The 16,388-nt window shown below is 39.1% G+C and overlaps 1 protein-coding gene across 1 annotated transcript in view; it reads left to right on the plus strand.

The window, feature by feature from the left end:
- Positions 1 to 2,056: 2,056 nt before the first annotated feature.
- ttc27 (tetratricopeptide repeat domain 27) overlaps positions 2,057 to 16,388 on the plus strand; it is an 84,523-nt gene continuing 70,191 nt past the window's right edge. The window contains exons 1-3 of the mRNA XM_059520230.1: positions 2,057 to 2,326; positions 5,739 to 5,916; positions 7,848 to 7,977. Coding sequence (XP_059376213.1) covers positions 2,239 to 2,326; positions 5,739 to 5,916; positions 7,848 to 7,977 — 396 coding nt within the window. The 5' untranslated portion in view covers positions 2,057 to 2,238. The remainder of the gene's footprint in view (positions 2,327 to 5,738; positions 5,917 to 7,847; positions 7,978 to 16,388) is intronic.

A 16,388-nucleotide genomic window follows, 5' to 3' on the forward strand; every position in this document is an offset into this window, starting at 1 on the left:
AGACTGAGAGAGTTACCCATGTGTACTGTGCTATCATAAGGCTGTTGAATCATTTCAGTGCTGTTTTCTCTTGTGTTTAATATGAGGCTTAGTCACTAACAGTCTCCAGGAGCTGTAAACTCTACACAACTCTCTGCAAGTTATTATGAAGGAGCTCCTCACCGCTGGCCTTTATTATGAGTGATATGAGACACTGCTGATGTTTTACCTAGTTTCCTCAGTGGATATGGTGTAGTTCAATTCATTTCATGTTGCATTTAACTGTAGACCAAGTAAATTAACTTTTACTGGCTTAGCAATAAGCACACTATACGATGAGAAAATGTTTTGTGCTTTTTAAAGTTACTTATAACCATTCGTAATAAAACAGGTAGAAAAAAATAGGACGCGTAGAGTTAAAAACTAAAAATTGGCTTTCCATAATCATGTAATTTAAAGTGTTAGCACATAGACACAAACCATCATACACAATATCACAATAAAAGTAAATAACATAAAACTTGCCATATAAACTTCATGCATGATTTATAACAGAAAAAAGGAAGACAGATTGCAAAATATAAATAAAATATTATTGTGATGAATCACACAGGGGTTTCTGAAAATGATATAGCCTCTTACCATTATTTTACTAATTCATGTTTTGTTGAATATAATTAGAAATTTCATAGTAAATTGTTAATGTGTGCCCATAACTTACATCTGATTGTGTCCTTATCTGTCAGAGTACTTCGGAATAAAAAATACATTTTGCTTAAATATTTTGCATTCTAAAATGTAGGCTAATGAGTGTTACAACACAGCCATATCTTGCCTCTGTAATTACCTTTCCTCTCTGCTCAAGAGAGAGGAAGAACGATTGAAAACAGCTATAGAATTTAATTAAGTGGAATTGACAAATTGAAGTGCTCAGTGTTAGAATCAGCACAAAAACAGCTTACACCAAAACAACAAACATACAGCAACTACATTTCCTTCACTTAATGAACGTGATCACAAATGCATTTGACCTTTAATGTCACGTTTGATGTAATGGGTCATGGTTTCCATCGCGGTCATTTCACGTTTAATACGACATATTCTGCATTTGGGTGTGTGAATGTATTTTTGACCTGTCCTTAGGGGTCTCTCCTTATATCTGACACACATACTCACACAAATACGCGTTACACACTGCCAAACCTTCCGGACTTCAGCGGCCCTTTTCCACTCTGTGTAATCAAGACAAATCATCTTGCTGATTTTTGTAAAGAGAATGACCTTCTACTACCGCCAGAAGCATCAGAGGCATGAGAGAGACAGAACAGCAGGGTCCCAGGAGTCAACGGCCCCCTCAGGTTCCCTTATGCTAACACTCAGTCATTAGCTACAGATATAGTGTTCATCTGCACAGGAAGCTTTCTATTCACAGATCTGTGCCTACTTAAAATAATCCAAATTTTTATTGGAAAAAAAGGATAGACATAATTAATATCTCGAAGTAAGAATGATGTGAGGAAAAGGGCTCAGTGAATAAAAGTTTCTTTAAAAAAAAGAAAGGAGTCATCTCTGAAATGCTGAAACTGGGTATATAGTTCTTTTTGATATGCAAATTTTCCACTTTATTTGAATTGCTTTAGAGTTTTATGGTTGGCACAAACAAGCAAAAAGTTATTTTTAGCTACGTTAGCTCTGTTAAAATACAAAAGAATAGCGACTAATTAAAAAAATGAGGGAATCTGAAGTTGTAATAATTGTATTATTATTATACTATCAGGCTATATAACAGTATATAAAATAAGTAATGAAAGGCCAGAGGTGCAGTAATTTGAAAATATTAGATAGATAGATAGATAGATAGATAGATAGATAGATAGATAGATAGATAGATAGCAAAAGGTTCGTTACTTATATCCTATTCTTTAAGAAAAAGACAATATTATGGTTAATTATACTTGGAATTTGCATGAAAGCCATGTGTTGTTTCATATAATAAGTAATCCAATACTGATTTTTACGTTGCGTCCATTTGAGCGTTTGGTCAGATCTAGACGTTCCCTTAGCGGCGCTGCCTTATTAAGTATCCCATAATGCACCACGTCGCTGTCATGGCTGCTCACTGATGACACTTGCAGCACATGGGCAGAAATCAAACACATCACAAAGAGCACACGAACCCTTCACACCTCACATTCGCAGTCGGAGCAGGTCTTGAGCGACGTGACGCGTGTTTCATTTCTAAGCTGAGGGTCGACGAAGATGATGAGGATGAAGATGCTGCAGCTCGAAGCGGAAGTTCTGGGCGGACTGAGTCCGGACTGGAAACAGAGCGGCTTCAGCACCGCAGGTAAGAGACAGCGGCACATCTGAGCTGATGTGGTTTTGTAAAGATGATGATGATGAAGATGATGTTGATGGTTTCGTCATTTCGTCAAGCCGTCTTTGGATCTGCTCGGTTATGGTTGTGGATGTGTTGCATACTGGTTGGTGTGCTGGACGCAGCAGTTACACACTCTCACGTGGTTTAACTGTGCCGCATGTGTGTTGAAATCGCCGCACCGACGCGCACGGGACTGTCCAGACAAGCGTGAGTTTCTGCTAACTGTGAACTGAGCGGCATTTGACAGCGTTCTAACAGCATGTATAACAACAGTATTTGTGTATTGACTGCGCGGAGGGACAGTGTGGGCAGCTTTAGCGCGTCGAGGACAGACGCGTGTGTATCCTGCTGATGTTGAGGTGAGAGAAGATGCGCTGTTATTTAACTCTCAGTTTTAGAACAATGCCGGGCTGCACCTGCCTGCCTTACCTCGTTACACACTCCTGTGCGTGTTATTTTTAGTGGGCGTTCACACAGGACGCTTAATGACAGCTAGAAGGAACGCAACACATTTAAGATGTTATTACTTATGATGTTATAATACCGGAACTGATTTACTGATTGTCGCGATTGAAGGTTTCATAATGAAATTGTTGTTGTTGCTTTTAACGGTTCTTGAACCTGCAGATGCGGACGGTCACGGAACACCGTGTTAAATACGGTCAGACAGCGTTTCTTGCTCAGCACCGCAATATCGGTAACTTACAGGTTCCACGGCGCGAAACACAGCAAGCTTATCGATTCTCTAACGCATGACTTTAATGACTGGCTTTTTTATTGATTCAAAATCATGTTGGTGTAGTTCAATAACGAATGGATGTCTCCTAGTTGGTTCTGAATACAAAAGACATAAAAAAAAAATAAAAAAAAACATACAGCGTGAATGTAGCCCGATTCCTAAACAAAAAAAGAGAGTCTTGAGAGCCGATTCTTTTCGTGAATCCATAGATTCTGAACAAGTGATTCTTTTATCCGGTTCTTCTTAGTGAATCACAAAACAGCGGAGCATAGTCCGATTCCTGTACAAAAGACTATTAAGAGCCGATTCTTTTAGTGATGAAGCAAATACAGTGCAGTTCCATAGAGTGCAGTTCAGACACCGAACAAATGATCTTATCCGGTTCTTTTTAGTGAATCGAATACAGCGCTGCGAAAGTAGTGTGATTCCTAGAAAGCCAGATCGTTAAGTGAATCAAGCAAATACATTCTAGTTCAGTTCACGAACAGAGGATGTTCATAAGCTTTTTTTTTAGGGAATCAAAATTCAGCACGGCCAAGGTAGTCCGATTCTCCAACAAATACTCCTATAAAACGATTTTTTTTACTGACAACAAACATAAGGCGACGAGTCTGATTTCTGAATCTGAACCAATGACTCAAATGAACTAATAACGCCACAGATCGTGGAATTTATTAGACTGATTTATTTGATCAATCAAACTCACTTTATTCACACGTTATTCATTCATTATGTCTGACTCAAAACTCGAACTTGTTGTTGTCTTGTAAAAAGTATTTAAAGTAGGCTGCTACTTTTGAGTACCCACGTCTTAAAATATACAACATAGATAGTGCATCCCTTCGACCAAAGTCACACGAGAATGAACGCAGAGGGAACTCGTCCTTGTGTGAACGCCCCCATTAGGCTAAATTATAGGATTTCATTATTGCTTTATTGCTTGCCTCTTATTTCATACGTTATCTATCTCCCCCATCTTTCTGTCAGTTTAATGTGCTGTTAGTGGCGTGATAAATAGCTGTGCATTTTGAGTATTGTAACTGTTCATTTGTATACATCCGACAATGCATATTTCATATCTCCCACGTGTGTCCCTCTCTCTCATGAACATCAACCTCTGGAGTGATTAATGTGTAATTCACAGGATAATTTCTGTGATGTGTCGATCTGATCTTCACTAAAGCTATTTCAGTCCGTCCTCATTCAGTCACATTTATTCACGCCAGTTTCTCCTCAGAAGAGATCAACGACTGAAGAAGTGACTGCAAGCGAAGTGTTCTTCTAGAAATAGTGCAGCTTTCTTCACTCTTATCAGAGGTGCCACCATTTTATATCTGCAAAGTGATGCATGCAATCCAAGATCTAAATTGAATTTGAGCCTGGTCATAAATCTGTAATCAAATTAGATTCCCTTTTTTTCAGTGTAGCTGGTCATATATAATGTACTCATTGGTTTATTGTAGTGATGGATAAAACTAAAATAAGTATTTGTTTTTTTTTTACCTTTTTATAGCTCTGGTGAATGTTTCTGCAAATATGCTATGAAGTAACTGCAAGTTTGGTATAAATAAACTGTTTCTCTGAGGGAGAGTCATTTTGTTATGCTTTTTCAGCCTGGTGCTTTGTGTACAATGAACTATTTAATTTCACGGTTCGCACATTTCATGGAGGCGTACTGCTGCTCTTCTCCTTTTTGTTTATGGTTTTCCTTTTTTCCTCTATGTAAGTGAGGGAGTAAATGGCTGAAACTGAATTTGACTTGGATCCTGAGGAGATGATGGTTGGAACTGAATTTCTGTTTCTTTTTGTGTGGCAGACGATGGCCGTTCGTTAACTCATTTGTGAGTAAATGGACATCTTGTTCATATCAAAAGATGTAACAAAATAATTATATGAAATGGCAGGTTTTTATGCAGGGATTTATGGAAAGTGCACTCTAAGAAAAGTTAATAAAAATAGTGCATTAATGTGAAGGAATTTCCGTATTGATTTCACAGGTGTTTTACTCATATTTTTAATGATGCATTGCAAATTTTGCGCATTTTTGATTAATGTGTCTAAAACAAAAACACTTAAGACTGCGGAGTGTCATCAAAAGTGACACCGTAATCAATTGCAACATTAAACATTAGGATCATTTATGACACATTTGTGTAAAGTTGTTAGAGCTTCAAACTGAAAAAGTCCAATCTGCTCTCACAACTGTATTTTTGTGATCTATTGTTCTTGTGACTTAATCTGAGGCTTTTCCCTGCAGTCTAGAAGCCAGTATCATATTTTATACTACGGGGGCCATTAAATGCTTGAATCTGATTGGCTGCTGAACGTTCTGAGGTGTGCAATTATTTTCTGGGAAATGCATGTTGTCAGTTTTCCTTTTCCTTACTTAAACCTCTTTGCACACAAACTGTACACCTAATGGTCCTAGTTGAGTTCTTAATAAAGAACTTGAGAACAGCGTGTTCTGCTCTTGTTTCAGTTTTAAAATATGACAGTGAGCCGAGAATCGTGTTTCTCTCTGTTTAAGGCACTGGGTACTTGAGAAATTTGTGCTAAAAAGCGGCTTTCTGGAACAAACCATAAACGCTTGGGTTTGTTTGAATGACTGTCTTTAGCTACTCTCTCCTTGCATGTGTTCAGATGGAGGGGTGTTGCTGCAGTTGGTGTGTGAGGGTGATTTCGAAGCCGTGCTCTTCAGGGCTGCGGTGCAGGGGCTGCTGGGAGGTGCTCCTGAAGAAGATGACAGTATTGAGGCCTATCTGGAGAGACAGGTGCTGTCTTACCTGAGCAATGCCAATGAAGACCAGAGGAGCGACAGGTAAGGATTTAGAACATATGGACCATGTCTCATAGACTGGGCTTAGCCTAAACCAGGATTAGACCATAGTTCAATTAGGACATTTAAGTAAGTTTTATAAACATGCCCTAGAAAAAAGCATTACTGCTGTGCATCTTAAGACAAAATAAAGCAACATTCCTTTCAGTTGAAACAGCTCAGATTTACATTTTAGTCTAAGACTAGGCTTAAGCCTTGTCTGTGAAACGGGGGGATGATGGCAGTTTTCTGTTTTTAAATGTGCTTGTATAAAGAACACAGAACATTTAACTCCATGATCTTCATCACCATAATGAGAAATATGCATTGTACTCCTAAATTCTGAAGGCATATACATGTTCTGTGTTTTAAATGTGAAATTTATGTGAGTTAATTAAATTCATTAGAATCTAAATGCAAATGAGGACTAATTTAATTAGGGAGACTGAAATACTATTCATTTAAATTACACTACTGCCTAAAGATGTCCTCAATTAGATTCACTCATTGTGCCTGTTAAATTAGAAGAGGTTTGGTCTTTTATTGAAGTATATTTTCAGTTAAATAGCGCTATTTAAATGAGTTCTGTTTTATGGAGTAAAATGTCTTATTTATTGTGATTAATGGTTTTTATTTGTACTGTCTAATATAATTGGCTATGAATTATTTAACGGGAGTTTAGCTCATATCCCACCCTTGAGATTTTTTAAGTCTGTTTGCAGTGTTTCTGTGAAAGAATTATTGGTGGATATATATATATATATATATATATATATATATAGGACCTCACTGAGTTTGCCAAAAAAATAAATTAATTGACAATTAAAAAATATATATATATACATATATATATATATATCATCATCTGTATTCTTCAGTAGAAAGACATGCAGTAAATAATGACAGAATGTTTATTCACGCAGAGTGAGAAACACAAAACTAGAATGCTTCCATTATAATCAAGGAAGCTGACTGCACTGCAAGTGCGTTGTGTAGTGCCACGTAAGGACTTTTAGCGGGTTCATGGTGGCTTCAGCTGAGTGGACCTTTTTATTGTTGAGAATGAATAAAACCATAAAGAAAAGTTCAAACACTGTCCCCCTCCTTTCAGACCTAAATTATTAATTTTCGATAAGCCCACTTTAACATTCTTTCTCTCCAGAGAAAGAATGAGTTGAGGAAAGGGGGGTGCGCTGTGCTGCGCTCATCAGCCGTGTTTTTCTTCAGAACTCTCTTCGGCTTGATCACGCTCCCTCTCGCTTTATTTTTCTATCTATACAGCCTCTCTCATTGTGGCTTCTGTTAGTGAGGCAGAAAGTAGTTGTAGATGGGTGGAGTGGCTTGAATAATGAGTAATGCTTTCTGGTGAGAGATTGGATGCAGGTAGATTGATGTTTGTGTGCTGTTGAATGCAGAGAGATGCATGTCATTTGTTTTTAGTTTTTTGTCCTCACCTTCTCTTTCTCTTGTTCTGCATTCTCATTTATCTATCATGTATTATTTTAAAGTGACTAAAATGTACAATGAGATTCATGACTCGCAGCCATTTCTCTCCTGTGAGAATACATCAGCACTGTAGATTGTAGTGAAACATGAATGTGTGGATGTGTGTGCATGTAAATATGTCCTTTCTCAATGGCATCTGGGGACTGACTCCACCGTAGAGCAGAATTACAATCTCAGGTCTTTGATTTCAGAGAGCAGCACATTGTTGCCACCCAATTCGTTCTTTCAGGTTTGTACATTTGCATCAGAGTCGTGTAGTCTGAAGCCACAAAAGTGTGGAGATGTTTTCAGAAATAAACAACATTTACCTGATAGATTTTGTGTGGGTAGTCATTGTATGTGTATTTCAGATGAACAAATCCAGTGGCTATAATGACATTAGCTCTCAAACATGCATGTTTCTGAACCTGGTCTCTTGTCTGCTGTAGAGAAACTGCTCTTTTGGCATTGGCAGTGGGGTGTCTGAACCTTTTTGCTCAGAGTAATTGGACCGGGCCGCCAGTTGAGCTCCACGTCTCTGATTTTCTTCCTGAAGCCTTGCTCCAGAAATTCTCACAGGTACAGTACCATGATGCACCTCTGATTATACACTACCAGTGTTGTTGTCTGTAATTGTCAGAAATATTCAATGTGTGTAGGGCTGCAACTAACGATTATTTTGATAATCAATTAATCTGTCGATTATTTTTACGATTAATCGGTTTATGTACTTATATTTTAGTTTTTTCCATTTTTTCCCCAAGTAAATTATTAATAAATGGTCTTTATCATTCAGCATATATTTAAGAGATTGTAACCATTTTGCACTGTCATATCCTCATCAAAAATATACCTGGAGTTGTTTTATTGTGTTAGTAATCCTTTGTCGAACTCTTCTGCAATCAGAACACTGACCCATACTCTAGCAAATTTCACAAGGAGATTTCAAATAATGTTTTCACCATGGCAGTCCTTAGAGCTCCTAAAGTAGTTTAACATCCTGAACAAAGCTTATTAAGGAATCTTTCAGAACATATTTTCACGAAGAATAAGGATAAAACAGAATAAAATTGCAGTGCATTGTATTTTATTATTTACTGGGAAACAGCTTTATAGCTTTTGCTGTGAAATTGTAAACAATCCTTCAAAAAAAGTGCCAATGGCATGAAACCTGAATGGAACTCACAATTTAAAGTAAAATCCATCAGAAGGTTGTCCAGAAAAAAAATAGGACACACACAAAAAACCTGCTGTGTGAAAAAGAGCAGTGAATACTTAGAAAATAAGTGCATTTCAAATATCTACATTTACCTCTCTCATTCAGTCATAATTAGGCTGCACGACTGAATTTTGAACTGGTAAACGACAAACTGATCACAGAACATGTTTGTAAAGCTTTAAATGTTAACTGTTAAAAAGCAATGTTATCAGCTTTTACGACTAAACATTTGCAAACAACATTGTACTGGAGAATCTGCACAAATGAAAGTCTTAGGGGGCCGTTCACAAATCGCGCCTAAAAACGCTAGGCGCGCCACTTTCTCCTTCTTTCCCAAGCGCTCGGGCAGAAGCGCCCCTGAGGCGTCTGCCTTTGCTAAGCAACCATGACGTGCTCTCTCCTTGAAGAAGCGGAAATTTCAGCAAAGGATAAATGGATTTGCAGCTCAAAAAATCGCTTGCAGTAGCTCTGCTACTAAATTTATTTCAAAATGGAAATCCATATACAACTATGATCAGCTGTTCCTTTCATCTTGACTGAGCTTTTAACGTTGTTACGGGAAAGGATGAAGCTGATTGGTTAGTTCTTGTCACATGACCCGCGGTGCGGTTGCGGCATTCGGAAAAGTTTAAATGTTTTTAACTCGATGCGGTGCGGTGTTGGAAATAACGAACTTGAGAGCGCAAAAGACGCGATATGTGAACGTCCCCTTAAACAGTGCAGTAGTGCAGAGTTTACAGGTTACTCTTCTTTTTTAAAGGCTCAATGTAAAGTACTCCCACATCACGCTGAATGACATGGCTGCAGAGACGCTGTTCGGGAAGCACGTGACATAAGTTGTACTGGCTGAGTAAAACCTCCGGTGGCTCATTACTGCCACACTTTGGTCACCGCAGATTTGAAATATGCACGAAATGAGCCGCTTACGGCAAATAAAAGTTATTTAGCAACGAATCGATGACTAAATTAGTTGACAACTATTTTAATAATCGATTTTAATCGATTAAATCGATTCGTTGTTTCAGCTCTAAATGTGTGTGTGTGTGCGCGTGCATGCATACATGAACAGTATCACATGAGTAGCAGTGCGAAATCACTGTATATCGTCAGGACTGAGTGCAGATATACAGTCTTATCACACAGCTAGGAGTGTGATATTGCATTTATACAAGTTTTATGGCACGACTGTGTAAATACATAAAACAACAAAGGAGTGTCTTTAAAAACCCTTCCACCTCTGATTCAAATCTGAATTTGACAGTTTAACAGCTGAGCCCAAGCCCCTGTTACTAATTAGAAAATGTCACTTTCGAGTAGGGCTGCACGATGTGTCGTTTAAGCATCGATATCGCGATGCACGAATGTGATTCGCGGATTAATTGCACAGCTTAACCATCATAGAGTGAAAGTTTTGACAGGGCAGAGAGAGAGACAGCGCGCGAGAGAGAGCGCGAGAGAGAGAGAGAGCGAGAGAGAGCAAGAGAGCGAGAGAGAGACAGAGGGAGAGAGAGACAGAGGGAGAGAGAGACAGACGGAGAGAGAGAGAGAGAGAGAGCGCGAGAGAGAGCGCTGTCTTGCTCTCTCTCCCTCGCGCATATTAATCAATTGACACGACGGTGTCGATTTTTAAATCATTTAAAATGAGAATGTAAGTGTCCTCACCCCATTTTTGTTTGTAAGAGAATTTTTTTTATTAGATTTCATATCGCAATATATATCGCAGAAAAATAAAATATCGCAATGCCATTTTTTCCCAATATCGTGCAGCCCTACTTTCGAGCTAGTAACGAAGGAACATTTGAGTAGCTTCATTGAAAGCTTATTGTATTGTTCTGTGAAAAAGCTCACTGTATTGTGTGAAGTAGAGTATTACGAGAGAGACAGACTGAGTGTGATTACCTACATCTGATACAGCATTCATTCTTCAGATTAAAAAATTAAAAAAGAAAGCTTCTCGGCACTGTGCATTTGTTGGCTCTGTCTTTGAAAGTAAAAACTATTTTCTTGTTTACAACCCTGTTTCAGTCTCTTTCAATAAGTCTTTACGGGTGACTCACTCAAAAATGGCCTTTTGTCGCTATCTAATGGCAGAACAATCTATCTAAAATGACCATCACAAACACACACACACACACACACACACACACACACACACATCATTTCTTAATACAAAATACTATTATCAAATACTACTATTATTTACATAAATATAATTTATTAAATAACAACGGAGGGTCTATTTACACTTGGTGCAAATAGCCTGTTTTGTTGGCAGAAGCTGTTTAGGTTAACTCCACCAGTGAAAGTCAGTCACTAGCTGTCAGCTCTAGTGGCGCAGATGGTAAAATGTGTGTCATACTTTTTTTCACATGATCGACCCGGGTTCGAATCTGCCTTTTGGAAGATAAATTAATTTTCTCCCTTTTCAAATTTCAAATCACTTCAGAAAAGCATTTATTTCAAATGAAAATGAAGTAAATAATCAAAAAGTTTTAAATAAAGTATCGGGTTGGGTAGGTGTAGGGAGGGCTTTATTGTCCCAATAAGGTGGCATATACTGTTTTATAATGTACTACAATACTGAGGTGCAGATAATTTGCACTATTTGAAATAAATATAGAAAATCCTGCTATTTTAACATGGTGTAAATAGAATCTATAGTAGGAATGTTCATTTCAGTTATTTTTCCTAACCGACAACCGACGCTTATTAACCGTTAACCGACAAGATTATTTTCAATTAGAATTGAATTAAATTAGAAAGGAACAGTGTCTGTGACCCATTTACCAAATACTAACATTTGTTTCCTTGGGATTAATTTTACATGTGCAAAAAGCAGCAAACAACAGAACATGAGGATTCACATGAATCACATCCCGCACCTGCAGTGCTATACACACACACACACACACATACACATATATATATATGACCATATATATATATAATATTGAGGTGCCTCTCAATTTATAATGTCGTGGAAAAGTTAATTTCAGTAATTCCACTCAAATTAAATTAAATTCAGTGCACACAGACTGAAGTAGTTTAAGTCTTTGGTTCTTTTAATTGTGGTGATTTTGGCTCACATTTAACAAAAATCCACCAATTCACTATATCAACAAATTAGAATATGGTGACATGCCAATCAACTAATCAACTCCACACACCTGATCTGACAGTTGTCCAGAAGACAATCATTGACGCCCTTCACAAGGAGGGTTAGTCACCAACATTCATTGCCAAAGAAGCTGGCTGTTCACCGAGTGCTGTATCCAAGCATGTTAACAGAAGGAATGGACTGAGGCTGGGGTCAAGGCATCAAGAGCCACCACACACATACGTGTCAAGGAATTTGGTTACAGTTGTCATATTCCCCTTGTTAAGCAACTCCTGAGGCGTCTTACCTGGGCTCATGAGAAGAAGAACTGGACTGTTGTCCAGGGGTCCAAAGTCCTCTTCAAATGAGAGCAAGTTTTGAATTTCATTTGGAAACCAAGGTCCTAGAGTCTGGAGGAAGGATGGAGAAGCTCATAGCCGAAGTTGCTTGAAGACCAGTTTTAAGTTTCCACAGTCTGTGATGATTTGGGGTGCAATGTCATCTGCTGGTGTTGGTCTAGTGTGTTTTTTAAAACCAAAGTCACTGCACCCATTTACCAAGATATTTTGGAGCACTTCATGTTTCCTTCTGCTGACCAGCTTTTTGAAGATGCTGATTTCATTTTGCAGCAGGATTTGGCACTTGCCCACACTGCCAAAAGCACCAAAAGTTGGTTAAATGGCCATGGTGTTGGTGTGCTTGACTGGCCAGCAAACTCACCAGACCTGAACCCCATAGAGAATCTATGGGCTATTGTCAAGAGGAAAATGAGAAACAAGAGACCAAAAAATGCAGATGAGCTGAAGGCCATTGACAAAGAATCCTGGGCTTTCATACCACCTCAGCAGTGCCACAAACTGATCACCTCCATGCAACGCAGAATTGATGCAGTAATTAAAGCAAAAGGAGCCCCTACCAAATATTGAGTTACATGTACATAAACAGTAAAGTTCGTTCAAGCGCCAGCAAAGACAGTATAAAGAAATACCCTTTGTGAGAAGCAGTTAAATCAGCGGGAGTTAAAAGCAGATTGTAAGTGTATTTATTTCTTGTCTCATTAGTGTTTAGTGCAGTTGTCATTGCTAGGAAACACTTGTTTGTTTACTGTGTGGAGACGTGCTAAGTTTGGTCTCGTACTCTATCGCATACGTTGTCAGTGTTGTGCGCTTGCTTAGACCTTTGTTGTGATAAACAGTAAAGTGCGTTCAGCTGAATTTAATTTCCGTTTTGTCGGGTATAAAAAGGGGTAGTATACCGTGGCAGCTGTCGCAGCAGCCCTCCAGTTAAGCCCTCCTCGTGTGAAAACCGAAGAGTGTAAAGACCATCGACTCTACTGTGCGACTCCACCGGGCAGGGACACCGGCAAGGAATATAAGAGTTGGAGGTACTGGTCTGCTCATCTCTAATGATTGGAAATTTAATCATTTACCATCTTTGGGTATCAACAGCTCCTTTGAATCTCATTCAGTTACTGTTACCTACCCTCTTAAAATACATTTTGTAGTTGTCTTATCGACCCCCAGGACCACTAGGTAACTTTTTGGATGAATTAGATGTGTTGCTCTCAACCTTTCCTGAGGATGATACTCCCCTAGTTATGCTTGGAGATTTCAACATCCACCTAGATAAACCTCTGTATGCTGATTTCCACACTCTGCTTGCCTCTTTTGATCTCAATCGAGTGTCAAATACTGCTACTGACAAATCAGGCAACCAGCTGGTTCTTATTTATAATTGACACTGCTCTACTGACCATGTACTGGTTACTCCACTGCACACGTCGGATCACTTCCTCCTCACTGCATAACCTCAACATGGTCACTGACACGTCGCTTACCCCTCCACATGTCATCATTCGATGTAACCTATGCTCACTCTAACCCTCCCAGTTATCTGCAATGGTTTCATCTTCACTTCCTTCTGTTACGGCCAGCTCATAACCGCAACAAAGATGGGACAGCCACACCACTGAATTAATATGATCATTAATATTTATTACAAAATCTAGGGGTTTACACAATACAAAATTCAGACAACAATCGATCCCTAAGCGAGGCAACCCGAGGCCAGCCGGAGATGATGTCAACTCTCCCTGCCTCCCTCATTGCATGAAACCACGATATTTATCTCCACCTCCTAATGGGAGTCAGGTGTCCTGTATCTCTGCGTCCGCCTACAACACAAGGAAAAACAAAACCAACAAATACCAAAAAAGAAACACACCCATACCCATAACACCTCCCCCCTTAAGAGAGAGGATCCTTACAAGAGGACCTCTAAAATGTGAAAATTAGGTATTCGTTAGTTTACGAAAGATCTAAACATAACCACTAAACCCAAAATTATAATCCACAGCAAACCCAGTATGGTCCTTTAACCTGATCCCCCTCTGCAAATTGAACCAGCAACTCCCGGCGCCTAGAAAAATCCATGGTCAAAATGAGAGAAGACAGAAAGAAGAAACAAAACATCTGAATTAGCTGCAAAGAATCTCACACGGGGCACGAGATAAGGCATCAGCCAGTACATTCTCCACACCCCTTATGTGTCGAATGTCCAAAGGATAGGGTTGTAGAAAGAGGGACCATCAAATAAGACGCTGGTTTGGGCTCTGCAAAAAGGGAGTGGATTGGGGTCTGAGTATACCACAACTGAAAAAAATACCACTTGTTAGATAAACTTCACAGCCCAAATCTATGCCACTGATTTTTTTTTTACATCTCTATGAATCAACACGTATTCATCAGCAAGGACTGCCACCGCCTCTACATTCTGAATACTACGCTCTGTTATGAAAATAGCCACATTTTCAGGTAAAGTGTTTTTAAACTGTTCCAACAATAACAGTTCATAGAGTGAATCAAAATCATCTGCCTGGGAAAGAGAGCACCAACGATCAAACTGAATCCTTAACTCCCTTGCAAACTCTGTGAAAGACTGCTGCGTAGCTTTTCGTAAGGTCCGAAACAGTTCCGGAAGCTTACAGGGAACGAACTCGTATGCCTTAAGTACCACGTCCTTTACCCTACTATAAACTTGACTGTCACGAACACTTAGTGTTGAGTAGGCTTTTTAAGCTTTACCACAAAACACACACTGTAAAATTAGCGTTCGCTCACAATCTTCCCATCCCATAAGATCAGCCAACCGTTCAAACAGAGTAAAGAAAGTATCCAAGTCGTCCTCATCAAATTTCGGCATGAGGATAAGAGCACGAGAAACATCAAAAGCTTTTGGAGCTGGACTAACTATTGAGGCCTGCAAATTCCCTGAATGACATCCCAACTTACCTTTTCTAATCAGAGCAAACCTTTGAGATTCAATATCCAACTTGCGCTGCTCAATTTCTTGACTTATTCTATTCTTCTCCATTTCCAAGAGCAACAACGCCTTCTGCTCTTCAAACGACAGAGATGAAAGTGTACATACAGGAACATCCTTTCCTCCTTGATCTCCAGTCACCCCTGATTCAAATACAACAAGAATACCCAAATCAATTAGGGCAGTTTTAACAACAAATACCACTCCCTCTTTTAAACTCTTTTCTTTAGTGGTAAGGCTGATTTCATACTTTTTCTGCTACTTCCAATAACTGTTTCTTAGAAAGCTTATAAAACTTCTTCTCAGTGGGATGCTCAAAAAACTCATCTTATAACATAGTCATCTTAAAAAGCACAATCAACCTCTAGAACATCATTTTCAACATCAACTCTTTTCAAACTTCTCACATTTAATGACTTTCCCCTCTATCTACACACAACACTACCTCAACCCTAAGCTTCGTGCTTCCACCAAGAGCTAAGTGACTTTAAGCACTCTAATACCGTCAGTACAGACTACTCTCAGATAAACCAGAGAGAGACTGTAACAGCGGCAGTGCCCTCAGCCCAGCGTCAGCACAAAAACAACAAACTAAAATAATAAAGAGTCAACGCAAGCGTTGCTTCAGCCTAACAAGGGAAAAGCCACCAATATGAGAAGACAATCGATTTAATCCTCGCTATAATCTCATGCAACTTTAACCGAGACTACCAAACAACGTACATATACCACCCAAAAAGTTATCATAAACAACCTTCATACATGTACGTCGACAACAGGTCTCAACTGCCTTCATCAGTCAAACAAACAAATGCCAAACAAGAGTAAAACATACGTCTACCTCCGCAGCATTTCAATATCGCATTACAAACGTAGGTTAGGTGAAAATCAAACTCACCTACCTCACTTTCATCTCATGTAAATGAGTGGCAAACAATTGTGATGAACAATCGACAAAGAGCAGCGACTAACCAACTTACACATCGATCTGTCCGCACACTCTCCTGCAAACAGCTGAACTGCTGAAAATACCAACAGATGTTTCTCATTACCAAACGCGTATCCCGGACGAGCCCCCAATTTGTTACGGCCAGCTCGTAACCGCAACAAAGATGGGACAGCCACACCACTGCATTAATATAATAATTAATATTTATTACAAAATCTAGGGGTTTACACAATACAAAATTCAGACAACGATCGATCCCAAAGCGAGGCAACCCGAGGCCAGCCGGAGATGATGTCAACTCTCCCTGCCTCCCTCATTGCATGAAACCACGATATTTATCTCCACCTCCTAATGGGAGTCAGGTGTCCTGTATCTCTGCGGCCGCCTACAACACAAGGAAAAAC

The sequence above is a fragment of the Carassius carassius genome, chromosome 32, assembly GCF_963082965.1.
Source record: "Carassius carassius chromosome 32, fCarCar2.1, whole genome shotgun sequence".
In the NCBI taxonomy this organism is placed as follows: domain Eukaryota; kingdom Metazoa; phylum Chordata; class Actinopteri; order Cypriniformes; family Cyprinidae; genus Carassius; species Carassius carassius.